This window comes from Poecilia mexicana, unplaced genomic scaffold (genome assembly GCF_051168715.1).
Source record: "Poecilia mexicana isolate PSO_F unplaced genomic scaffold, ASM5116871v1 scaffold_12, whole genome shotgun sequence".
Classification (NCBI taxonomy): domain Eukaryota; kingdom Metazoa; phylum Chordata; class Actinopteri; order Cyprinodontiformes; family Poeciliidae; genus Poecilia; species Poecilia mexicana.
In genome coordinates, this window is record NW_028263381.1 from 22,836,011 (window position 1) to 22,863,148 (window position 27,138).

Consider the following 27,138-nt stretch of genomic DNA (forward strand, 5'->3'; position numbering starts at 1 on the left):
ATTAAGAAAAGTGGAGGTCAGGCTTCCACTGATAGTGTAACTCTGGATTATTGACAGAACAAAGGAGATTATTGCAGATCTTTCCAACCAGCAGTTGTCAGATTTTCTCAACCATCGATGGGGAAATGTTGATTTTTATCATCTACAAAAGGAAATACAGTTTTATCAATATTTCAAAGTATTAACAGTTTAAGCTCCAGTTTCTTGTGTGTTTTCCTCTTGTGAAAATGTCCAGTTCAGACCTTGGGCTCTACCTCAATGTTCTCATCATGTGATGAATTGTGTGTCTGCAGCTTATCAGGCTGTTTGGTCTCAGAGGAAGGCTGTGCTTCTCTGGCCTCAGCTCTGACCTTTAACCCCTCCCATCTGAAAGAGTTGGACCTGAGCTACAATCATCCAGGAGACTCAGGAGTGAAGCTGCTGTCGGCTGGACTGAAGGATCCAGACTGGAGACTGGAAGCTCTCAGGTATGGAGGAACCTGCTGCAGGAGCAGAGAAGGTCTGATAGAGGAGGAAGAGGAGAAACGTCTTTAGTCTGATGGGAAACATTTAGTTTGAAGATCAATATTTAGTTTGATCATTAAATATTTAGACGCCTCATCTGGAGGCAGAGATCATTACCCAGTTTTCTGGAATATTCTCCTGACTAAGAACGGCTCACAAGGAAAATGAAAGAGTGGGATGGATTTAATAGAGTTTAATAGGGACTCTGACTAAATGAATAAAAGTGAAGTTCAGTTAGATTTCCATGATGATCTACTGATGACAGAAAGGACTTTAAAACAATATTTGATGGAGCTCCAGACCAATCAGCCCCAAGGAGCAAAGATGAGAAGAAAAGTAACTCCATGTTGGTCAGATGGATGTTTAAAAGTTCAGAGAGAGAAATAAAGATTTTGAACTAAACTCACAAGTGTGTATAGCGCCACCTGGTGGTGCTGGTTGGTAGAGGAAGTGCTGAAAGGTTGGAGGTGTTTGTCAGAGGTGTGTGATGATGGAAGCCTCTCCCTGGTTTGTGAGTCTGAGCTCAGAGATCAAATGTTTGGTTCTTGTTGAACTCTTTGTTGAATGTGATGCAGCTTCTCCTTTTTAATGTTTGTATTTCTGGATATTCCAGTGAGGCCACAGCAGGTTTTCAGCAGCAGGTTGTTTAGTGTTTCATTGGTAACACTTTATTTGAAGGGGGTTGAATAAGACTGTCATGACACTGTCATAAACATGACATAACACCTGTCATGAACATCAATAAGTCTTCATAAATAGTTATTACTGTTGTCATAAAGCATCATTCGGTAAATAATGACACTTTTAATACAAAGTTGACATTATTCAAAATGTCTTCATTATGACAGCTTGACATTATTCTAGACAAAATGTCTTTGTTATGACAACTTGTCATTAACCAAGAAATTATGATCTAACATAAATTTGTCATAATAGTAGTCATAATGATTTAATTATTACACTAGCAAAAGCTTTAACAAAACATTGATTAACATTTCCACTCTCTGAAATAAAGCAAAAGAAGTAGGACAAGCAATAAAGATTTCACTAAGTTTTGTTACACGGTCAAATGATTTAATAACAGACTCATTAACAATTTATTTTACATCAACTAAAGTGGAACAAGTAGCACCAGTTATGAATATGTCATTAAGTGTTATTACAGTGACATTAATATTAACTGTTACCTCAAGTAAAGTGAAACAAGTTACAACAGTTATGACAAAGTAATTAAGTGTCATTACAGTGTCATTAATATGAACTTTTACCTCAAGTAAATTGAAGCTAGTAACAACAATTATAAAGATGTAATTTAGTATAACAGTGTCAAATGTTATGCTAACAGAGTCATTGATATTAAGTCTTACCTCAAATGAAGTGAAACACACTGGACTACTTATAACTACCATCATAACTGTAGAACAAATCCTTTGTACATTGGAATAAAACAAAAGATAACTTGTTCTAAGAAAACAGAAGGTTTAACGTCTGGTCAGTATATTGTTACTCTGAAATGTTGATTGAAAAACTAAAACAGAATTACTTATTCTTTAACTTAAGAAAATAGGTTCTTTCAACAGTAACATTTTTTGCTTTATGTCAGCCATCTCCTTCGTAATAGTCTTCCTGTAATGCTCTGAAAACAGGAGATCTTCTTCTTGTCTTCATTTCCTGGAAGCAGCTCTTTGAAGGTGTCCAGAAATGCTCAGAAATTACAGCTGTTCTTGTAATAGTTAATCATGGTGAAAGCCTTTTATGAATCCAAACTTGGTGAATCTCTTCTGGACATTCTCATAGTCGGTGATGACTCAATTCATTGTGGTCACTTAAAAAAAGAACAAAAACAAAAAACAATGTCATCATATTCCAGCATTTATTTAAATACCATTTCAAAAATGTCCCTTGCTGCACACTGTCAGAATGGTAGACTGGCAGACAAATGCCTAGTTAACATGACTGGTTGTTATAAAGTGCAATACAATTATTTCTTAATACAAGTGGAATAATAACTGGAGCTGAACAAAATTATTCTGATCAAATATTTGTCTGGCAGAAGTTCAGACAGACTGCCACTGTTATTCGAATGCATCATTTAACATATAGTTTTAGGCACATTAATGCATCTTTTTACTTAAAGAGCATTCTAAATTATTTATAACCAGATACTCTAACTTAGGGTTGTTTGCAAGAAGCTTACTAATAAATAAATAGATTTAACACCAGTTTTTAGTTGTCTAAAACGTAACTTAACTCAGCTGGTGAATGTTGATTCCTGCTCCCCATTCCCCACTGGCTGTCCCACCCCACTTCACATAGTGAAAATATTAACACAAAAACGACTTACCTAATTTTCTTGGGGAATATTTCATCTGCTTCTTTCTCTTTGGTCAAACAGGAACTTCTTTCTCTGGTGGCTGGTCCTTATTACATCCTCCACACTCGTAGCATGTCTTCATTAGCCAACTTTGTCCTCCCCACCATGTGTCCTTAGGCTAGCCTGGGTCTTCATGTGGCTAAAGTTGCCAAAGCAAAGAACACAAGCACTGTGTCATATCAGCCAAATTGCTAAATAATGCACATGAAGGATAACTTTGACTAATATATTAGCTTTTGATTTGCTAGATTAAAATTGGAGGGGGAAATACAATTTGCCTGTCTTTAAAATATATTTAATATTAAGGGCTAACGTTACGGTAATGGAGTTTAATAACTTTAGCTGACATTAACTTACAGCAAGGTAGGATTGGCTTGAATTGCTTATAGCTAACATTACAGAGAAAGAGAACATAGTCAATGTTATTTTCTCAAAGAAAATGTAAAGTTAATAAGACACATACCTCATATGTATTAGGTATCAAACTTCGGCTTCTTTTTAAATAGGAGGTCTGGCCGTTATAACTTGTGTTAGGTTTGCGCCACAATATGGAAGATTTCTTCTTCACCAACACACTGCACGCCTGTTCGTGGACTGCTGCCTCTCACTGGTGGAGACGGTGTATTGCACTACTTAGCCCTTGTGTTTAGAAATGGGGTATATACCAACCGACCCCACACACGTAAAACTTTCATCATTTGCCACAGTTCTCTACGTTTGCCTCAGTCCTCGCACGCACAAGGGTTACAACAGCCTTAAATAATGTTTCAAATGCTGAGTTCATAAGTGCTTTGCAGACATCTTGCTGTAAAACTTTAGGATCGATTACATTAAGACAATTAAGACTAAACAACATGGCAGAGCTTTATAATATCCATCCATCCATCCATTTTCCTTCACCCTTGTCCCTCAGTGGGGTCGGGAGGGGTGCTGGTGCCTATCTCCAGCTCACGTTCCGGGTGAGAGGCGGGGTACACCCTGGACAGGTCGCCAGTCTGTCGCAGGGCAACACAGAGACACACAGGACAAACAACCATGCACACATACACACACCTAGGGGCAATTTGGAAAGGCCAATTAACCTGACAGTCATGTTTTTGGACTGTGGGAGGAAACCGGAGAACCCGGAGAAAGCCCACGCATGCACAGGGAGAACATGCAAACTCCATGCAGAAAGACCGGGGCCGGGAATCGAACCCAGAACCTTCTTGCTGCAAGGCGACAGCTCTACCAACCGCGCCACTGTGCAGCCCGCTTTATAATATTAAAAGCTATTTTTTAAAGTTTAATCGGTAATACTTTTATAACAAATTTATGTCAGATCATGATTTCTTGGTTAATGACAAGTTGTCATAATGAAGACATTTCGAATAATGTCAACTTTGTATTAAAAGTGTCATTATTTACCGAATGACGCTTTATGACAACAGTAATAACTATTCATGAAGACTTATTGATGTTCATGACAGGTGTTATGCCATGTTTATGACAGTGTCATGACAGTCTTATTCACCCCCTTCAAATAAAGTGTTACCATTTCATTCCTTCATCTGTGTGTGGGAGTGTGGATGGAGCAGGTATCCAGGTGTTGATCAGAGTTTAGATTGATTGGATTTCAATGCTGATTATTAAATCAGGTTGAGCTTCCAGAAATGTTTCCTTAGTTTCCTGATGTCCTTTTAGGCTTCAGTGAGTTTCTTCAGGTTGTTACTGAGGGATTTCCTTTCTCCTGTTGGAGCTTTTCCTGTGTTTGGAGAAATGAGTTGTGCTGCAGCAGCACCAACTGTCCTTCCTACATCCACTGCAGTTTGCAATCTAGATGTTGGACTATTCCTGTCTCAGTGGAGGACAATGTGTGTCTGAGAGACATGTAATGTCCATGTTTGCTGCTGAAAGAGACTGATGGTCTGACCCCCCCCCCCCCTCCTTTCAGGGTGGAGCCTGCTGGAGGCCGATTCTTGACACCAGGTCAGAGGAAGTGTAAGTGTGTTTTTCATCTGATTCATGACAACAAAGCAGCTCACATTCAACCATCTTCAAACTGTCACATCACTCATTCAGGATCATCATCAAAGATCAATAAATGATCAATAACTGCAGCTGGATTGTGTTTGTTCTCTCCATCAGATTCCTGTCAACTCACCATCGACACAAACACAGTGAGCAGAAAACTCAAACTGTCTGAAGACAACAGGAAGGTGACATGTGTGAAGGATCTTCAGTCATATCCTGATCATCCAGACAGATTTGATTCTTATCAGCTGCTGTGTAGAACTGGTCTGACTGGTCGCTGTTACTGGGAGGTTGAGTGGAGAGGAGATGTTGATATATCAGTGAGTTACAGAAGAATCAGGAGGAAAGGAAACAGTACAGACTGTTGGTTTGGATGGAATGATCATTCCTGGAGGCTGAGATGCTCTGATGATGGTTACTCTGTCTGGCACAATAAGATAGAAACCCGTCTCTCCTCCTCCTCCTCCTCTGTCTCTAACAGAGTATCAGTGTATGTGGACTGTCCTGCTGGCATTCTGTCCTTCTACAGAGTCTCCTCTGACTCACTGATCCTCCTCCACACCTTCAACACCACATTCACTGAACCTCTGATTCCTGGATTTAGGATCTATTGGACCTGTTCTGGTTCCTCTTCAGTGTTTCTTTGCTGATTTGAGTCTAAAGAGTCTAAAGATTTTCCTCCAGTCAGAGAAACTCTCTCACTGTTGAACAGATAGTTCATCTCTACAATCTATTTCTTGGTGAAACTTTTCTGATTGAGTCCTTGGAAACTTTTTCTTCTTCCAGTCCTTTAAAGATGGAAGCTGGGATTATTCCAGGATTATTCCAGGTGTAAGACTTTGTACTTATCTGGTAAGGCACCTGTAACAAAGGAATCGGTGACTATGAATCTTTACAATTAAATAGCGCATCAGAACTAGGTTCAACTCAGAAGGAGCGAGGGAAACAATGTGTTGAACAAAACATATTTATTACACATTTTGACAATAATGAAACAGAACAAAATAGTCAATGTTTCCTTTTGGTAGTCCTAAGTCAAGTCAGTCGAGTTCAAAAGTTTTTCCTTTCATTTGTTTTCAGTTCAATTCAGTTTTTCAGATCTGAATGTTATATGGTAGCTACCCGGGTAGTTTTAATATGTGCAATCCCACCGATCAAGTGGAACAGAAGAAGGTTCTTCTTTGACGTCGTAGTGGACACAATGTCAATCTGCTCTTTTGGATCCTGGCTCGCCGTTCTTCACACGATGTCTCTCAACACAAAAAAAAAACAACCTGCATATAGCAGAAATGTATTTTACTATTTTGTGATACACCATTCTAAGTCATTTCAGTGAAAGTTTATCTTTCACTCCATGTAAATAAAATAATTTACAGCTGTGATAACCAATTTTGTCTTTTAGCTCAACAAAACATCACAACATAATATTCACTGACTTGACATATCTTTTTCTAGCATTCTTCAATTCCGTACAGTGGAAAAAATAACTCACTGTCACTAGATACCTCATCAGTATAAGTATTCCAAGAGGGAAAAAAAAGGCGCAATATTAGCAGAATAGCCTTTCAGACTTAGCCGTAAGCATTGCTAATTTTCATACAAAACATACATTCTTAATCATAAACAAGTATCTCCGATTGTTTTTTTTTTCTTTCAACATTGAACTATAAAATGTGTTAGGTAAATTGTATTATTATCAACTATTTGTTATACTGTTTTATATGTTCTTAGTTTATGTACTCTTTTAAGGAATGTTTCTGTATTGTTAATAACTCTGGCTTGCTTTCTCAGAAGGCCTCTCTGAAGAAGAGCAGTGACAGCAGCTCTTCACAGAACGCCCTGCTTTGACCTTTGACCTCTCAGATAGCTATAAAACTATCGCCGTGAAGATGTACAACTTGTCCTGCTTGATCCTGGGTCAGGAACTGGATAAGCTAGTGCGAGATAGATTGTGTTGTTAGTTGGCGATAATCTTGGCGCTGTGACTGTGTGATGAAGTGTCTTTTCCCCTCCCTTTAGAGTTACAGCGCTCTCTGTGATTAGGGATCCTAAAGACAATAAAAAGAGAGGGGCAGGCAAATGTGCTTCAGAGCAGCAGGAGATTTGTAACTGAAAGCACATCTCTGTCTGTTCTCCTCGCGAGTATTAAGAATCTAACTTTCTCTTGTCTTTCCTGTGTTATGTGCTGTGTTTAATAGGTGTCAACTCTGACAAAATGAAATCACAATATAACTTTTAATACATAACAGCAAAATATTAGCTTGTGGCTAATCGATAGCTAACGAAGAAAATTATAGCACAGAACTCACCGGAGATTCACATCAAAAAAACAAATAAATGTAATATCAAAAACAAAGTTCTCCCGGGTCCGGTTACACAGGAATCAAAAAATCAACCATAGATGAAAACTAGTTCTTGAAAAATATTGAAAATAACAGAGTTTTGTCAATAAAATGACCACAAAACGTTTCTTCCAGTTTCTTCTTCTGGTTATTCTAGTCCATATTCTGCGGCATATCAATGTAGTTTTAGACTACTTGAAACCATTTACTGCCACCTATCGACAATGTAGTGTACTACAGGCTATAATTCATATTTGTTAAATTAACATGGGTTACACAGGATTATTCCAGGATCCTCATGTTTTCCTGTTTGTTTCCAGTCAAAGCTTCACACTGAATATCAAGATGTTGTTTCTCTTATTTTTTCCTCTCATTCATCAGATTTCATTGAAATGTTGATCAGTTTTTCTCTCTGAACATTTTCTGTTTCTGTCGGCTCCTATTTTTCTAAACTCGTCAGGTTTGAATATTAAATCTTCTTTTTGTTTATTTGCTGCAGTTTTTCTTCATGTGTTTTAGAGAAATAAAAACATTTTTCTTCTTCTGCATTTGGTTCATTTGCTGCTCATTCTGTTCTTTTCCTGTTCAAATTTAAATATTTGCATTAAAAATATTTTTTTATCAACTCTGCCTTTCAGAAAGTCCTAGTTAAAGTAAAACATTCCCATCCCATGAAGGTGAAAAATGAAAAATATAATCTCCAACTTTGGGTCATTAAAATACAGGCTTGTCTCACCAAATTAGTTTCCAGCAGTTAATTGTTTTAAAAGATGACACTCTGTCTCTTCCCTCAGAATAAACTCTGGACTCTCAGTGCAGAATTAGTAGTTTGAACAAATTCAGGCATTTATAGCTGCAGTGTTAAATTTTATTAAAAATATGTTTTTACATATTTGTGAAAAATGTTACCGTGTCATGACTGTATGGCATCAGACAGATGAAATATGAACAGATCAAACTCCTCCATGAGCTGCTATTGAGGTTTGAAGAAATACACCAGGTTGGTGTAGCGCGTTAGCATTTGTTTCTGCTAAATATAATAAGTACTATGTTGGTATTGTGCTGTAGCATTAGCTAGTGCTAGATACCGGCTTGGTGTAGCACTTTACAGCTAGCTACTGATAAATAATGAGTTGGTGTAGCACTTTGACATTACTTGCTAATATGTTCTATGTTGATATTGTGCGCTAGTGTTAGCGATTGGTAAATACCCGTTTCTGGAGGGCATTAGAGTTAGCTAGTGATAAATCACAGATTGTTGTAGCGTTTACAGCTAGCTACTGATAAACACTGTGTAGCGCCCTAGCATTAGCCAAAGCTTAATACCGGGTTGGTGTTTGAATAAAACCTCCAGAACCTGGTGTGAGTGTGTGGCTGTTCCCTGATGATATAACTTCATTAGTTCCTCCTGAAGTGTCAATAACAGACAAAGTGTGTGTGAGTGTGTGGCTGGACCCTGAGAGTGAATGTACCTCGATCAGAGTCCTGAAGTTTCCATGTTGGACAGAATGTGTGTGTGAGTGTGTGGCTGGACCCTGAGAGTGAATGTACCTCGATCAGAGTCCTGAAGTTTCCATGTTGGACAGAATGTGTGTGTGAGTGTGTGGCTGGACCCTGAGAGTGAATGTACCTCGATCAGAGTCCTGAAGTTTCCATGTTGGACAGAATGTGTGTGTGAGTGTGTGGCTGGACCCTGAGAGTGAATGTACCTCGATCAGAGTCCTGAAATTTCCATGTTGGACAGAATGTGTGTGTGAGTGTGTGGCTGTTCAATGCATGTCCAATTGCACTGTGGTCTACTTCCTGCTGTTGGATGGGTCTCCGATACGGTTTTCCTCAAGCACCAAATTAAAACATTTCAACTCTCATAATAAAAGAAAAATAAAGGAACATTTATATCCTTGAAAAAAATTATATTTCCTGATGACAGAGAAGATTGTTTTGAATCATAGAAGGAAATCTGATTTTAATGAGAGCATTAATGTTTCTGTCTCTAAAACTCAGCAAATCCCTGATAAATTTTCAGCAATAATGTGTTTAATTTACTGTCTTAATCTAAAACGTTAATTAAAATGAGTTTTTGGCTTTGGAGTAAAAGCCTGTTTGTGACTGAAGCTGCTGAGAAACCTTATTATTCTGGAGCCTCTAATTGGTTTCACTTTTTATCATTTATTTTCTAATGAGAATCAGATACAATAAGGTGTTATCTCACATTTTCTGCTTTAATGTCTTTTTGTTTCTGTTTTGTGTTTAGAGGGAATGTGGTTTCTGGTTCAAACTGGATGATCTTATAAAAAACATGTTTCAGTTTAAATCCAGCCCTGCTGTTTATAACCTACCAACTAACAGCAGCTATTATCCATCTCAGTTACTGTGAGGTTTGATTTTACTGTTAAATAGCGAGAAAAGAAACCAAACATTTGACATTTGTTCATTATGTCACAAATTTATGGCAGATTTTAAACAAAACCTGGAAAAGATGGATGGATGAGAATATACTTTATTGATCCTCAATGATAAATTACTTATTCATTGACAAGCTTCTCCATCTGAGGTTTTAAAAATCAATAATCCAAATGTAACCAAATGAGACGTTTATAAAATACATTTATACCTGAGAGTAATGAGAGGATTCTATATGACTAAAATAAATAAATAACAACCATGCACATGCAGATATATTAATCAATAAATATTCTATGAATCTGCGACAGACTGGCGACCCGTCCAGGGTGACCCCGCCTCTCGCCCGGATCGTTAGCTGGAGAGGCAGCAGCTCCTCCCGACCCACTAGGGACAAGGGTGGACAGAAAATGGATGGATGGATAATCTATGAATGACTGCAGAGAAAATTAGATCTCAGTAAGTCAGACTTGGTGTTGTAAAGTCCACTGGCTGCAGGCAGAAATGATTTCCTGAGTCTCTCTGTGGTTCTTTGGTAAAATGAGTCTCTGGCTGAAGCTCCTGGATCCGTCCAGCACGTCATGAAGTGGATGAGACTCGTTGTCCAACATGTCCTCCATCTTGGACAGGGTCCTTCTCTCTGACTCCACTGTCAGAGAGTCCAGCTCCACTCCAGCCACGCCGCTGGCCTTCCGGGTCAGTCGGTCCAGTCTGTTGGTGTCCTCCACCTCCAGCCTGCTGTCCAGCACCACAGCATCCAGGATGGCTCTGGCAACCACAGACTCACAGAACATCCTGACAAAGTCCGGCAGATGTTGAAGGACCTCAGCCGCCTCAGAAAGTAGAGGAGACTTTGGCCCTTCCTGTTCACAGCATCGCTGTTCTTGACCCAGTCCAGTTTGTGTCAATGTGGACTCCCAGATATTTATAGTTGTCCTCCATAATGTCCACACTGACCCCTGGATGGTAACAGGGGTCACCGGCGTCCTGGTCCTCCTCCTCAGATCCACCTCCAGTTCCTTTGTCACATTGAGCTGCAGCTGGTTCAGCCCACACCATGTGACAAAGTTGTCCACAGCAGCCCTGGACTCAGTCTCATCACCTCACTGATCCAACCAACCACAGCTGGAAACTTCTGGAGACGACGGGTCTCAGAGCAACAGCTGGAGTCGGATGGATAGAGCCTGAAGGAGAGAGGACAGTTCCCTGTGGAGCCCCATGTTGCTGACAACACTGTCTACCTGACACACCAACTGTGGTAGATAGTCAACAATCAGGACACCAGGGGGCTCCACCTGCATCACCATCAGTTTCTGACCCAGTAGAGCCGGACGGATGGAGCTTATGGGGGCGCTGTGGAGCCGCGAACTAAGATGACAGCTTAAAGTGGATGCTCCATGAGACCTGCACCAAAACTTTGAAAACCCAGGATTAGAAACGTAATCTGGACCCGAAAATGTCAAAATCGACCACTCTTAAGGACTGTGATATTTTCACACGAAAACGCGGTTCCCAAAAACCAGCTAAAACTGATACTTCGGTAGCAGATCAAGACAAAGAGGGAGCCGCTAGCATTGATAGCATGTGTGACCTTAGCACGGTGCTAGCTGAACTTCGGTCGTTGCATTCAGAGTTCGGTGGATTTGGAAACAAATTGGACAGCATAGATAACCGTATGGGTGAAATGACAAAGTCCATCGCCTCTTTGGAGAAAAACATAGCAGAGGTGAAGCAAAATGTGGCTGCTAATGCTACTAGACTGGAGGAAGCTGAAAACAGAATCGTTACGGCGGAGGAACTCTTAGAAACTAGTACGGCTAATCTTGCCAAAGCTCTGAAGCGAATATCCTACTTGGAAGCTAAGACCGACGACCTGGAGAACCGAGGCCGAAGGAAGAACCTGCGTCTTTTTGGGCTCCGGGAGAACGCTGAGGGTCAGCGGCCTTTGCTAGAGTTTATACGGGAGATGCTGCCGCGCTGGCTGGAGGCCGATAGATCCTTCATCATTGAGAGGGCCCACCGCACCCTAGCACCTCCAAAACTGAACCAGCACAGAGCCGTCCTCATCCGTTTTCTGAATTTCCAAGATCGGGAATTTGTTTTCCGCTCTACAAAACAACGCAACATTGAATGCGATGGGAATAAAAAAATTTTCGTTCAGGATCTTTCAGCAGGAACCATCCGACAGCGAGCTGAGTTCGATAACATCAGGAAAGCTTTTGCTGAAAAAGGACTATTCCGCGGGTTTCAATATAACCCATGCAAAATGAGGATCCTCCACAAAGGGAAGATACAGCTGTTTTCATCTCCTAAGGAAGCTGGGGATTTCCTCCGCACACACTCTGGACAGGACTGACTGTACTGGTGAGCGGTTCAATTCCTGAACCACCGAATTAGCTGCTTATAACTGATAGCTGTTTTTCTCTACCTCAGCTGCCATAATATCAAGGAGTGACTTTTATGTATACTTTTTTCTTATGCAGGATAGTTCAACATGTTCATATAACGCTTCTAACAGTTTGTACTTGCTGGCTATGTAGGTCATATTAATACAAAATATTTTTGGTTGAGCTCCTCTCAGAAGAGGGAATCTATGGCTACTTATGGGTTTGCTGTATTAATGTTTTATTATGGTGTATGGTTCACGGGCACCACTGTTGCTTTTGAAGTGGGTTTCATAGTTCAGCTACTCCTCTTATTTGTGGATTAGCATAAGCCCCAATTTATTAATCTGAGTAAGGGAGGGGGGAATTTAAGGGTTATGTGTCATTTTCAAGGTTTTCTTTTCTTATTTAATTACTTATTTTATTTTACTCAAATCTTTGTGCATTTTACGTTAACTCAGCATCATCTATTGTCATTAATATTCCAGGAAAAAACAAAGTATGGAACAAGTTAATACTCATAATATCTCTTACATAAAAATTACAAGCTGGAATGTGAGGGGACTCAGGAAACGAACTAAACTGAAACAGGTTATAAACAGGATTAAGCAACTTAAATCAAATATAATTTTTCTTCAAGAAACGCATTTAACAGATTGTGAGATAAAGTTTGTAAAAAATAGATGGCCAGGCCATGTGATACATGCATCATATAATAATTATGCAAGAGGCGTAATTATTTTGATCCACAAAAGCATACCATTCCAAATAGTAAAAACAATAAAAGATCCAGCTGGTAGGTACGTAATTGTGCAGGGTAATATTTTCTCATTTACTTTAAATTTAGTGAGTTTATATGGCCCAAATGAAAATAAGCCAAAATCTTTTGAAGATCTTTTTCTTACTATATCTACTCTTCAAGGATTTTACGTAATTGGAGATTTTAATTGCACTCTAAAACCAAATATTGACCGATCAATTGGCTCAGATGTTTATAAAACTCAAACTAGAAAATTAATAAATCAATATATATTGGATAAGTGTGGAGAGAACAAAATCCTGATAAAATAGAATTCTCTTGTCACTCGAGTATGCATAAATCCCGCTCACGTATAGATTATTTTCTTGTTTCAAGAGAACTTTTATCAAGGGTCAAACAATGTCAGTATGACAGTATAGTGATCAGTGATCATGCAGCTATCTCACTGAATATTTACATGGAACATTTTGTGCATAATTCACCCCGTTGGCGGTTTCAAGCAAAATGGCTACAGGATCAAAACTTTGTCAAATTGATAGGGGAGAAGATAGATACTTATTTTGCATTAAATACGGATCAGACTTGCGCCTCAGTGAGATGGGAAGGATTTAAAGCATATATCCGAGGTGAAATTCTTAGCTACACAAGTACAAAAAACAAACAACATAAGAAACAAATGGAAATTTTGGATAAACAAATCAAATTTTTGGAATTAGACTTAAATGCCGACGACGACCAAATAAAGCAGAGTGAATTGTTACGTTTGAGAACTGAATATAATAAATTATCTTATGAGGCAGCAGCAAAAAAGTTTAATGTGGTTAAAACAATCTTATTATGACCAAGGAGAGAAAGCTGGGAAACTATTGGCATGGAGAATTAAGAAAATACAAAGTGAAAGAGCAATTAATAGTATAAAGACCCCCTCTGGCAGTGTAACAGTAGATCCATCTGAGATTAACGATAGCTTTAGGCAATTCTATGTGAAACCATATAAATCAGAGTGCTGCCACACCTTGGAAGAACAAGATATATTCTTAGACCAACTTCAGTTTCAGACACTCACAGAAGAAACAAAAAAGGAATTGGATACAAATTTGACGATTGAAGAAATTTCACAGGCCATGCAAAGCATCAATAGTGGTAAAGCTCCTGGGCCAGATGGCTTCCCCACTGAATTCTACAAAACTTTCAAAGAAAAACTTATAGTCCCGCTCTTCAATATGTATGAAGAAGCATTTAGAAATGAAGTTCTCCCACCTACTCTAAGACAAGCAATGATCGTACTGATGTTAAAGCCTGGTAAGCCTCCCGAGGAGTGCTCTTCATTTAGACCAATCAGTCTGATGGGGGTGGACACTAAAATACTTTGCAAAGCCTTAGCAAAAAGACTAGACCCCTTTATCCCACATTTAATTCATAACGATCAAAATGGCTTTGTACCAAAACGTCAAGGGTTTCACAACATAAGAAGAGTCCTAAATATAATTCATGAGAAATTTGACGCTAAAGATACGGCTTTATTATCACTTGATGCCCGTCAGGCCTTTGATAGAATTGAATGGTCATATCTATTTAACGTTCTTCCGAGATATGGATTTGGCTGCAATTTCCTTAAATGGGTTAAGCTTTTGTATACAATTCCCAAAGCTAGTGTTTGGACAAACAACTTAGCCTCCAAACCCTTCACATTAGAACGTTCCACTCGCCAGGGTTGCCCGCTATCCCCAATGTTATTTGTCTAAGCCATAGAACCCTTGGCAATGATGATAAGAATGCGAGCTGATCTATTTGGCATTCAGTTGGGAGACCAAGAGCATAGATTGGCATTGTATGCTGACGATCTGATAGTTTTTTTGACAAGTTTGTCCATTAGCATCCCAAATTTAATGCAACAGGTGGAGTTGTTTGGTCAGTTTTCTGGCTACAAAATAAATGATTCAAAGTCCTCTATTCTATTTTTGAACAGGGATGAAAGATTAAACCCGGTTATACAAACCCCATTTATCAATGCAAGAGAAGGATTTGTGTACCTTGGTGTTAAAATAACCCCAGACATTAAAACAATTGTATCAACAAACTATGATCCTCTGGTCAGTGAAGTAAACGAGTCACTAAATAAATGGATGACAATGCCCATATCAATGATTGGCAGAATAAACATGATCAAAATGAATATATTACCCAAATTTTTGTATCTTTTTCAGTCAATACCTTTGCCTCTTCCAAAACAATTTTTTAATGGATTAAACGGTATTTTTAGTAGATTTATTTGGAATAATAAAAAACCTAGATTAAGACTTCGCTTGTTATACCTGCCATATGAGAGAGGGGGGTTACAACTTCCTAATCTTAAATTGTATTATTGGTCCGCCCAGCTGCGTTCAGCCATGTTCTACTTTTCAACCGAAACGCCCCCAGCATGGATAAGAATTGAACAATTAGTAACAAACCTTAGATTAAATTTGTATTTATATTCCGCAAGGCCAAAACAATTGATAAAAATGACAAAAAAATCCCTTTTTAAAAAACACAATTGATGTTTGGTATAAAACCCATCAATATATTGGAGATACCCCTTCCATTTCTTCTTTCTCACCTATCTGGGGGAACAGATATTTTAAGGCAGGAAGAGCTGATGGAGGTTTCAAAATCTGGTCAAATAAAGGTGTACAGAAACTGGCAGATCTTTATAAGGATGACAGGCTTCTTACATTCGAGCAGTTATGTCAAATATATAACATTTCAAAGAAACACTTTTATAAGTACTTACAAATTAAACATTTTATTATGTCAAAACACAAACAGATTGAATCTAAACCACCACTGTCATACCTAGAGAACATTATACTAGAAAATTTAGAGAGGAGAGGTCACATTTCCTTATTTTATGCAGCTTTACTAGTGCATGATAAGGAATCCACTGCAGATAGATTGGATGCATGGAGATCTGACATCCGAGAAGAGATACAGGTAGCGGACTGGGAATCTGCATGCGTAAAAGCCCAAAAGCAGTCAATTAATACAAGGATGAAACTCCTTCAGTACAAGTGGTTGATGAGAACTTATATAACTCCTGTCAAACTGAACCGCTGGGCACCTAACATCCCAGATATCTGCTGTAAATGTTTGGTTGGAAAGGGTACTCTTTTTCACTGTGTATGGGAGTGTCCAAAATTACAACAATATTGGAACATGGTTACGCAAACTTTGTCAAAGATCGTTGGAGTCAATGTATCTGCTGAGGCCAAAATGTGTGTTTTAGGTATTTACCCAGAGAACTGTGTTTTTAATTCCAGACAGTTAAAATTGATTGACTTTGGACTCCTGCAGGCCAGGAGACTAATATCTTTACACTGGAAAAAAATGGATATACCATCAAACCACATGTGGGTGAAGGATATGGCATCATGTATGGCTCTGGAGCGACTCACTTATATTGTCAGAGGAAAGGGAGCGGAATTTGAAGAAACATGGTCACCATTGATCAAGTTTCTGAAACATTACAAAGGACATTAAGAGAACTGTGCAGAGATTGCTGAGTTTTAGTATTTTTATTTTTTTTTTATTGTTTGTGTTTTTTTTTTGTTTTTGTTTTTTTGTTTGTTTTTTTTTTGTGCTTCGGGGACTGAGTTATTTAATGTGAATCTGTATTAAGTGTATCACTATCACTTGTTTTTCTTCTATGTCATAAAAATTCAATAAATATAATGTAAAAAAAAAAAAAAAAAAAAATACCGTAAATATTCAGAAGAATTCCCCAGAACATCTTGTGTTTTAACTGTAACTTATTCTTTAGCCATCGACTTTCTAACTTCCTTCTCTCCTCAGAGAACTGAGGACAGAACAACTAAACATGTTTTACTGTCTCTGCTTGGAAACTAAAACCACAGTTTCCTGTTTCCCCATTTTAAATAGTGAAACTGTTTAAACCTGAGTGACCAAAACGTCACCTGGATAAAATGTTTCCTTCTTTTCTCCTTCTTCCTGTTCCCCTCATTGCACCAACTTTCCTCTGAATCCTATAAAGCATCTACCAGTTCTCTCTTCTTCACTGCTTCTGCCATCTTTCCTTCACCTTTTGTTTAATAATACATTTTATTTCCTCTTTACTAAATGAATCAGTTTCTCAATAAAACTGTTTTTGAAGCTTGTTTTGCATATTTATCTGCCGACTCGTTTCCTTTTATTCCTCCATGAGATGAACCCATGAAAAAATGACTATTAATCCCACGGCCTGAATTATATAAAGTAAAAACTGAATCTCCAATAAAAGGTCTGGTCGACTATCAGACTGATTATTTTAACTGAGTCTAATGATGAACTTGAATCAGAACAAAGTGAATTGGCTGATTTCCACTTTACTGCCATTTGGTTTCCTGCTTCCTAATGCCCCCCCCCCCCCCCAAAGCCCCTTCAATAGTTACTTCATTATGCAAATCAGTCTAAAGGTTATCAAGCTGAACTCCAGGGGGAAAAGATCCTTTGGTCTATAAAACAAAGAACATTGTGTTTATATGTGACCAACAGCATAAATTCATCAGTTTAACATCCACAGATCATTTCATGGCTGTTCATCATATTTTCTGTTCTCCATCCACCAAAACAACAAGACAAACAAACAAAAAGCCCAAATCAGTCCAACGTCTCAGACCAGCAGCTCCACATGGATCCTCTGGTCCAGCAGAGGCCCGGCTCACACACAGACCGGGAATTAAAACAGTGAGGTCAGCATCTTCCAGAACATGTTTAGTTTCCATTTATTCCTCAGACGTCCCAGTGACCCTATAAATCAGAGACTCTTCAGAGGGCCCCACTCCTCGCTCTGAACCGACACCTTGTCAGGTTCAGTCGGTGAGGACTGAAAGTCCAGAGACGCACTTTCCCTTTTTTCCTCTGATTTCCATTAAATCCTGTATTTCACCATGAAGCGAAGCTGCAGCCTTGAATTTAGGAGCCTAATAATTCAGACACCAGCCTCTTCATGTGGTTCAATCACTCAGTTAAAGTTTCTATTGACCTTTTGTTTCTGTGGGTCAACCCAGAGTTGGGTCTGCTGAGCTCTGCTCAGTTTCTCTCTGACCTCCATACGTCTCAGCAGAGCCTCCAGACTGTGGAGAATTATCCTTTCTCAGTTCAGCTTCTCAGTGTTTGAGGCTCAATGAGTTGAACTCATGAACTCCATGAATTCAGACTAAGAAGCAGAGCTGGTCCATCATCAGGCCGTCGTTATGGGCTGGAACAACAAAAAGGCTCCTAGCAACAGGTTCTGGTTCCTGTTGTTGGCTCATTTTTAGCTTTGTGCACATGTGCACTATGGCTGCGCATGTGTAGATACGAGCATGGAAGCAGCTGGAAGAGACGGAGGAAAACATGGAATTATTTATTCCAACTAATGTCAAGAAATCTTTTTCATTAATTGTTGAAAAGCCAATAGAATAAATCTACTTGCTATTTTTAAACAAACTATAAATAAACTAGACGTTTAATGATATATGCAAACATAGATATATGCAAAATAGATCAGCACACAGCGACTCAGCAACCCAAAATAAATCCACAATACAGCCGACACAGCAAATTAAATCATGTCAACATGTCACAGCCAAACTGAATAAATCCAAAACAGTAAAAACATGAAAATAACTCAAAAGGCCACTTTGCTCCACAAAGCCTTCCTGTTTCCCATCAGAACCAGAACTTCTGGTCCAGTGAACATCATCTGGATCATGGAGATTATTTGCTGAGATCTTGTTTCCAGGTAGGTTTTCCTCTGATCCTTCAGAGGATCTGGGTTTCCTCCTCAACACCATTCAGCTCAACTTTCACCTGATTTGATCTTATTGCAGATTCTGAAACCAGCAGGTTCTGAACCAGGGCTGCATTTTACCAGGGCTGGTCCAGAACCAGAATGTGGCCCTGATATGGAAACTGGATCATCTCTGATTGTCCGGTTTGACCATCGTGGCTCCAGCTGCTCTGAGAGCTGCAGATCCAGAGCGTCTCTGTCTGAGGATCAGATCCAGAGGAAACGGCGATCTGCTGCTGAGAGGATGAAGGTTGATGATGATGAGTTACAGGTGTGATGCGTTTACAGCTGGCGTCTCCTAGAATCGTGTTGGTCACCTGGCAGCAGAAGGTGGAACATCTTCATTGAAAACATTCAAATCCTGTTTTGAGAGTTTTTATTGTGGTTCTGTTTCTCCTGAGAAATTCTTCATTTTTATTTTCTCATGTTGTTTCAGCTCCAGTCTCTGACATCAGGATCCATCAGGATGGAAACAGGATCACCTGCAGCTCAGAGGGGATCTACCCTCAACCTGAACCCACCTGGTCCACTGAGCCTCCATCCAACACGGCTCTGCAGAACAGAACCAGAGTCCATCAGACTGAGGAGAAGCTTGATGACATCAGCAGCTCTCTGACGGGTCCAGATGGTCCAGATCTGATCACTGAAATATCCTGAATGAGGTTCAGGATTTCTGAACAAAAGGTTTCATTACTCAGCAGATTACTATTAAACTTCCAGTTTGAAGCTGGTTTAGATTCATTTAGAGAGAGAAACAAGGTAACTGAACAATGATCTGTTAGAGGAGCCGCTGAGATTTCACAGCTTGAATATTATTTACCAGATTATGAGGGATTAACCAATAATCTGGCTTAGAGCTCTGGCCATTTCCAGAAGGATTGAACCAGGAGTATTGTCTGGTTTTAGGGTTTCTAATTCTCCAGCAGTCTGTCAAATCTGGATTAGAGATTAAGTTACAAAAACATCATTGTAAATGTGGTGCTGCCCCCTAGAGGGGAGACGATCGATTGATCCATCTGGAGTTACATTGAAATCTCCTCCTAAAATAACCTGATCAGTGGAATATTTTAATTTCCAATGTTTTATCATCACTCAGCAAAAATACTATTTATCACTTTATTATTGTATCCATATACACACCAAAATGATCTTATGTCCTTAATTTCCACTATTACAGTTACCCAGAGGCCATTTGAGTCACTGATTTGCTCCAACAAAGAACCTGGGAATCTGTAAAACATGATCATAACCAGCTGAATGCGACGGACCACGACTAAAATAAATGTTATCACCCATTGAAGTTTCCAGGATTTAGCCTCCTCACTTCATGAAGGAGCTTCTGCAGAAAACAACAATTTGCCTTTTGCTCCTTACAATAAAGAAAAGTAGCCTTACGGGTAACAATAGTTTTAAACCCTAGTATGAAGTGAAAGTAATGACAACATGACAGAAACACAGTAGTTGTGCAAAACCTGATTTCTGAACGATGAGCAGGAATGAGGTAACATATCCAGTAACAGCTGTGTGGTTTAGTGCGATGGCCCTTTAAACAGATACAAACATACCAGACCAGAGGGTTATAATATAGAGGACACAGATATGGAAGTGCAGAAGCTCCTACTGTATCAAACTGATGCAGGAAGAACAGAAAGTTGGTCATTCTGAGGTAAAAACCCAACAGTGTTCATCGTTGTTTCTTTTAGTTCATTCATTCATTCTGCTTCCTGCCTCCCCTGCAATGGCATGGCGTCCCCCCTAGGGGCCGCGCCCCACAGTTTGGGCCCCTCTGCACTAAGCCATATTAAACTGATGGTTTCAGGTTGGAGAGGCAGCAGAAGTTCTGCTCACTACTTTTCTCTCTAGCACTCGGTGAAGGCGGACGCTTCTTCCTCTGCTCCTCTCCCTTCACATCCATCTGCTTCATCTTGTTCTGTTGTTTTTTTGGAGCCTTTTTTTGCACATCCTCCAGATCTACAAACTATAGATCTGGTTAACTGGTCTCTCAATCCAAGGGATCAAATTTTCTCCAGGAGACGGAGCAAATGGGAACCATCTGGTCCTGCAGGAACACATGATGGGATGGTTTCACCTGGATTTATCTGGACGCATGTTGTGATGATGAAGTTATTTTAATTTTCTAGTCCTTCATAAATAAAACAGAAACAGCAAAAGTTCACAAACTCACTGAAGGTTTTGGAGGTTTGGTTTCCAAAGTCTTGAAAACCAAAATAAACTCTTATAGCTACTAATTTATTAAGTTTCCATTTTGCTTTCAATCATCTGCTAGTAATTTATTCACATCAAGTTGTTGTAAATAATAAACACAACGTTCAAAACATTTCAGTAGAAAACACAGAAAGATGTGAAAAAGTCCCCATATGATCAGATCATCTCCAGTTTCCTGATTAAAACTTTAAAAATTAAAAATTCACCAAACCAGAAAATGATTATCCAAACATCAGACACACAAATGTTGCTTTTTAAAACCATTCCTGATGTCAGACAGTTTAAAGAATGACTTGAATTTGTTTTATAAGTCTTTATGTTTGGTGAAGTCAAAAATCTCTTTCCTGAAGTTTCACACTTTAATGTTCTGTTTCATTTATTTAGTCCTATTTTATTCATTTCTATTGTAACTCCAGCTGCCTGCTAAAATCTACATGTTTGTTGTCTCTGTTGTTTTGTGTCGTTTTCTTCCAGCTGCTGTTTGGTTCTGTTGGCCTCCATGTTTGTACTGTGAACTCATAATGTGGACATTATGGCACCTTGATGGACTCGACTGTATGTCTTCATAGAAATAACAAGAAGCATGAAAGCTGTTGGTTTGTATTCAATGTTGCTATGGATATTTTGTTGACTAGGAATAATTCAGCCATATGTAAAAACAAAGCAAAACTTTTTATAAGAGCTTTTGCAGCATGAAGCTAAATATTTTCTCTGTAGAAACTTTATTGTAATTGAAGTTCTGTATTGTTTGTTACTGTGTTTCATTCCTGAAAGTTTTATGTTCTCAGTTTGACTCCAACTGGCTTCAGTAAAGAGTCGACAGAAGCTTCTGATCTGGGCTCTTATTTTGGAGGGTTGATCTGAATGTCGACTCCAACAAGGTGATGGAGGCTGAGGACACGACAGAAATGCTTCAAATGACACAACAATGGCAACAAGGCTAAATAAAACACAACATTTTATTTTCCCCACATGAATTATGTCTTTTTCTCTCTCAGGTCGGCCATTTTTCCTCCTCAGAACTTAAATCCATGCAGACAATCATCCTGGTTCTGCAGATAAAGATCGGAGCGCCGCTGCTGCACTCTCCTCCGCCAGCTTCCTGGTTTCCATGGCAACGCCTCAGTTTAGTATTTAGTATATATTTATATATATTATATATATTTAGTATAACCCTATCTAACCTTATACCCAACAATCCAGACTTTATGCTTCCCTTCCTCTCTACAGACTCTTCTAACACACCAAGTATCCAGTATTTACTGTCTCCAACATCAACATCCCAGCTGTGGTTCCCTGAGTTCAAACCCTCAGAACTCAGAACAGAACGGGACCAATCAAACCTCTCTGGATTATCAGGAAGCTGCTGTTTCTCTCCTCTAGTCAAACCAGTCAGATCTTCAGACAGGATGACCTTTGACCCAGCCGTGTTTGGGTCCAGAACCAGAGGAGTGTAGGTCACCATGGTCTCCATGTTGCTCCAGATGTTGAAGGCCAGGTTGCCCAGATGTTTGGCCTGGTCTATCAGAGCTCCTGAGGGCAGCTGTGGATCCTCCAGCAGGGGGCAGCGCTGGACTCTTTCCACTGCAGCCTTGTAGTTGTGCAGGAATGAGACGTCTGCAGCTCTCAGCTCCTCCTCTGTGGCTCTGACTGTGTCTGAAAGAGCTGCTATCTCTCTGCTCAGAGCCTCCATGTTCTCCTTCATCATCCCTCTCTTCTGCTCCTCTTCCTCCCTCAGTGCAGCCAGCCTGGCCTCCTCTTCCTCTGCTAGAAACTGATGAAGCTGCTTAAACTGCTCCCTAATCTGCCTCTCTGTGTGTCGGGCCTGGACCTCCAGGTGTTCTGCTGTCTGATCAAACTCCTCCTGAACTTTCTTCCTGAGCTCCAGCTTCTCCTCTAAAGGCTCCAGAGTTTCCTGAACTTTCTTCCTGTGTTGCTGAGCAGCTTCATCGATGGCTCTGAATCTGTGCTCGGTGTGTAAATCTGAATCTCTGCAGACGAGACACACTGGCTGCTGATGGTCCAGACAGAAGAGTTTGAGTTTCTCAGAGTGCAGAGAGCAGAGACCCTCTGAAGCATTTTGGTTTCTCTGCTGTAACAAAGACTCACACAGATTCTTCAGAGCCAGACATGAAGGTGGTTCATCTCTAGAAGATTTCCTCTTACAAACTGGACACTCTCTTGCTGGTTTCTCTCTCCACCAGTTCTTCAGACATTCCTTACAGAAGCTGTGGCTACATGACAAAAGAACTGGATCCTTAAAGATGTCCTGACAGACCGGACAGCAGAGATCCTCCTCTAACCTTGAAGCCATTTTGTCTCTGAGTGAAGCTGAAAATCCAGCAGACAGAAAGTTAAAACAGGAAGTCAGTTTCCATCCTACAGAAACTTTATTCTCTTACTTTAACTGTGATTCCCTTGTTTTTCCTCCAGCAGCAGTCTGTGTTCCAGCGTCTGGTTCCTCAGCTCTCTGTTCCCCTTGCTCAGTGTCAGGCTGTCAGTCGGTGATCAAGTTGACCCTGAGTGATTTCTCGATTTGTTTTTTCTCTCTGATCTACTTCCTGTTGCATTTACAGCCGTCAGGCTCTAAATATCAGTGTTTTCCAGTATCATGTCCTGGATGACACCAAGCACTGCTAATCCACCTCATTTGCTTTTGCTGTTCCTCTTTAAATCTCTGTTTGTTCAGAAGAGACGGTTTGAACTTCCTCCTTCTCTTCTGTTTTGTTTTCACATTTTCATTAATTTATTTGAAATTGTCTGAAATATATGTGCAAATTTTGTAAATTTCTCAAACTATTCTGCTCTCTTTCACACTTCTTTTAACCTGGGTATCATATTTTTGATATCTGTACAATATCTTTCTGTTGTAATAAATTTGCCTTAACTGTACAGTTTTATTTTTTATGACCTTTCACCTTTTTATGTGAGTCTCCATGCTTCCCTCAGTCTGTCACTTTATTGCTGATAAACCTGAATTTTTTTCCATCATTTCCTCTGTAGCATTAATCATATCTGGCCCAAAAGTTGCTTTAATAAACTGATATTAGGTTATTTTCTCTAAGCAGGTGCAGGTGATTGTCAGTAAAACAAAAACAAGGTATTTTTCTAAATGTTCCATTTTCTTCCCAAAAAATATTACATTAAAAGTTTTATTAATAAAATATTGTCTATATTTCCTGTTGTGCTCTTTATTGGTGATAATAATTCAGTTAAAATAGAATGATGATATAATTTTAATTTATTAGCTTCATTTAATGAACCCAGGCCATAATAAAATAGCCTGGAGATCAACTGTTTTCCATGTATTTGCTGCTGAAGCAAAGTTACAGCCAGGCTTCTCTCCAGCTTTTAAGTCCAGTAGTTAAACTCATCCCCATCTCTGACATTTTGTTCTTCAGCGGCCCGCCTCCTCCATTATTCTCCCATCAGTTAACCAGCACAGGATGCAGAGTCTGTAAACGTGCCATAACTCAGAGGAAACCCTCCATCTTTTACCAGAGGAGGGCAAACTAATTAATTCAAGTTTATTATTCATACCCACTGTTTGATCAACCAGAAATCTTCCCCAGCTGTTCCATCACCACATCTGCCCCATATTAGCACCTAATTTGTTGAAGGCCTTTTAGCTCCTGCTAGCTTACCGAGTGTTTCACCTGCAGAAGGAAGAAAATATGGTAACACTTTATATGAAGGGGTGTGAATAAGACTGACATGACTGTCATTCAGTCTTCATGAATATTTATGACTGTTGTCATAAAGTGTTGTTGGGTAAATCATGACACTTTTAATACAAAGCTGACATGATTCAAGACAAAAATGTCTTTGTTACGACAACTTGACATTAACCAATAATCATCATGTCATAATGATTAATTATTACACTAGCAAAGACTTTAACAAAACAATGATTAATTTTTCCACTACGTGAAATAAAGCGAAACAAGTAGGACAAGCAATAAAGATTTTATTAAGCTTTATTACACTGTTAATAAGGTTTGACCTTCCTCTGACCTTTGACCTTCATCAGTAGATCAAATCAATCAAATGTTATTTGTCATTTCAGCAGCAAGATATTTCAAAGAGCTTCACATCATTAAACACAAAGTCATGCAACACAGAATCAGCAAAACATGACATAAAGTCATTGAATTGGTAACTGATTCTGTTCCAGCTGTGTCTCTGTGACCTTTGACCTGTGTCAGAACCACTGTGTGTCTCAGGATGTCCTGGCCCCTGTAGATGGTGCAGATGTTGCTTCCACTGTCTCTGTCAGTGGGATCCCTCAGGGTCAGACTGGCGTCTCCGGTCCTCAGCAGCTCTTTATTCATCTCTGTGCGCCGCCATAAAGGCTGTCCTGCTTATTGTCAGATCTGCTGCTGTTTGAAAACACATGAACCATCATGAGTTCTGGTTCTGGACGGGTCCAGTCCACTGAAGTGTCCTCAGGAAGGTCAGCAGACGTTCTGCAGGGCAGGATAACAGACTCTGCTCCTTCATTCATCGCCACCTCCTCCTGATCATCTGAGGAAACATCAAATGTAACCAGTGGGGAGGAAACTGACATGAAATTATTACAACATTTAATATCATTGAGTTTCTGTGTTGTGCTGGAAAATTAGAGGCAAATATCTGATGACTGTTAATGAGACGCCATGTCTTCTCTGTTTACTGCGTCCACAATCAGCAGGCAGACATTTTTAAAGAAGGATTTGTGTCAATTTCACAAGTAGAGAAAAGATTTTCATTTAAAGATATAAAACCAAGCAGCTGTTTTTACATGACATTTACTGTATATTTATTTATATCATCTTCATTGAACCAATTGTGTCTCAGTGAGATGAAAAATCAACCTTTGAAGAGACCTAGCCGAGACAATACACAAACAATTACAGATCAAAACTACATCAAAATGCAATTCATGTCAAATGTAGATAATAAAGGAAGAAGAAAAAAGCAACACAAATGTAGAAATAGGACTAAACTACAACTTGATATTAATCAAAGCTTACAAAACAAATCATAAACTGATGAAGAGACAAGAGAGGAGAGAATTTCCTTCAAGTCTTTCTACAGTTGATTCCAATCTGAGCATCTAAATCTAATTTAGTTTGACTTTGTTTTATTAGATTTGTATGATTACATAGTCTAATAAAATGCTCGTTATAAAACCACCTGATCCAACTCTACTAATTATCCACAATTGTTGTCAAATAATTTCATGAACATCAAGTTTCTACTGCAAACAGAGCAGCTGATAGATTCCCTCTGAGTCCTTGGTCTCATTCATCCATCCATGGGTTTCACTCATTCACTCTGGGATGCTGCTGCTGCTGCTGGTCTCCATGGTTACAGAGACCAGGACCAACAACCATCATCATCAGTTTTCTCACTGCAACAGATTCATTCACAACATGTAGCTTTAGAATCTGGTGTTAATCTGACCTTTGACCTCCAGGTGAACGGCTGCCAGCTCCAGTTCTTCTCTCCCGTCGTAGATGATGCAGGTGTAGTTTCCACTGTCAGACAGGTGAGGTTTCCTCAGAGTCAGGCTGAAGGTTCTGCTGTCCAGAGGGTTCATGGAGGTCCGGCCTGTAAAGTTCTGGTTCTGGCCTTTGAGCTCATCGTTGTCTTCTCTCCTCAGGTGGACAGATTTAGGAGTGAGATCGCTGCGGTTCCACATCAGTGAGGCTCTTCAGGCAAATGATCAGAGTATCGGCAGCTCAGGAGGACAGACTCCGCCCCCTCATTAACCTCCACCACTCCAGCAGGGCATGCTGGGAAACTGAGGACACAGACAGGAAATACTACGTGTTCAGTGGGAAGAAATGACATTGCAAGGATCTGATGTGGGATTTTTAATTGATGAACAAAGATTTTGGAAAAGATTCAAGTCCTGGACTCCATTATTTGGGTAGAAGGGATCACTCTTTACTTTGGACCCTTTAAATAAACAGGGACATAAAAGTGTCATAAAAACTGATAGTTTAATCAAAGTATAGCTTATCGTACCATGGTAAAGAAATGCAGCTGTCAGAGCAGCAACTTCAGTTTGAACAAGAATATAAACACAAAGATAAAAAGTATAAAAGTGAGAATAAGGAACTACAATCATGACGACTTTAACACTTGATTCAGATTCAAACATATTGATCCCAAGGGGAAATGAAATGTAACACATATTATTCAAGGCTCTTCAAAGACTTATTGTAGGTGGTGATGGTTGTGGGCAGGAAAAGTCTCCTGTAGTGGTCTGTGTCGCAGCACATTTCAAGGAGCCTCTGACTGAAGACACTGTTTCTCTAAGGCCGTCTGATGAAGAG

The 27,138-nt window shown here is 39.5% G+C and overlaps 3 protein-coding genes across 3 annotated transcripts in view; 2 read left to right on the forward strand and 1 right to left on the reverse strand.

The window, feature by feature from the left end:
• Positions 1–27,138, forward strand: part of LOC148156122 (NLR family CARD domain-containing protein 3-like) — a 185,855-nt gene that overhangs the window by 93,618 nt on the left and 65,099 nt on the right. The window lies entirely within an intron of this gene.
• Positions 4,698–7,048, forward strand: LOC148156127 (stonustoxin subunit alpha-like). Its single transcript, XM_088011326.1, has 3 exons — positions 4,698–4,719; positions 4,775–4,858; positions 5,006–7,048. The coding sequence occupies exons 1-3, from the start codon at positions 4,698–4,700 to the stop codon at positions 5,539–5,541; spliced, it is 642 nt and encodes a 213-aa protein (XP_087867452.1). The 3' UTR covers positions 5,542–7,048.
• Positions 21,757–23,129, reverse strand: LOC148156128 (E3 ubiquitin-protein ligase TRIM35-like). The gene has a single exon (XM_088010625.1). The coding sequence runs from the start codon at positions 23,127–23,129 to the stop codon at positions 21,810–21,812; it is 1,320 nt and encodes a 439-aa protein (XP_087866751.1). The 3' UTR covers positions 21,757–21,809.

What these genes read in the sequence shown, in the direction of transcription:
- LOC148156127 (XM_088011326.1), top strand. Translation starts at nt 4,698, where the DNA reads ATGTTGGACTATTCCTGTCTCA. An exon ending in GTTGGACTATTCCTGTCTCA is followed by an intron (nt 4,720 to 4,774) that starts GTGGAGGACAAT and finishes TGCTGCTGAAAG; the next exon opens with AGACTGATGGTCTGACCCCC. An exon ending in GACACCAGGTCAGAGGAAGT is followed by an intron (nt 4,859 to 5,005) that starts GTAAGTGTGTTT and finishes TCTCTCCATCAG; the next exon opens with ATTCCTGTCAACTCACCATC.
- LOC148156128 (XM_088010625.1), bottom strand. Translation starts at nt 23,129, where the DNA reads ATGGCTTCAAGGTTAGAGGAGGATCTCTGCTGTCCGGTCTGTCAGGAC.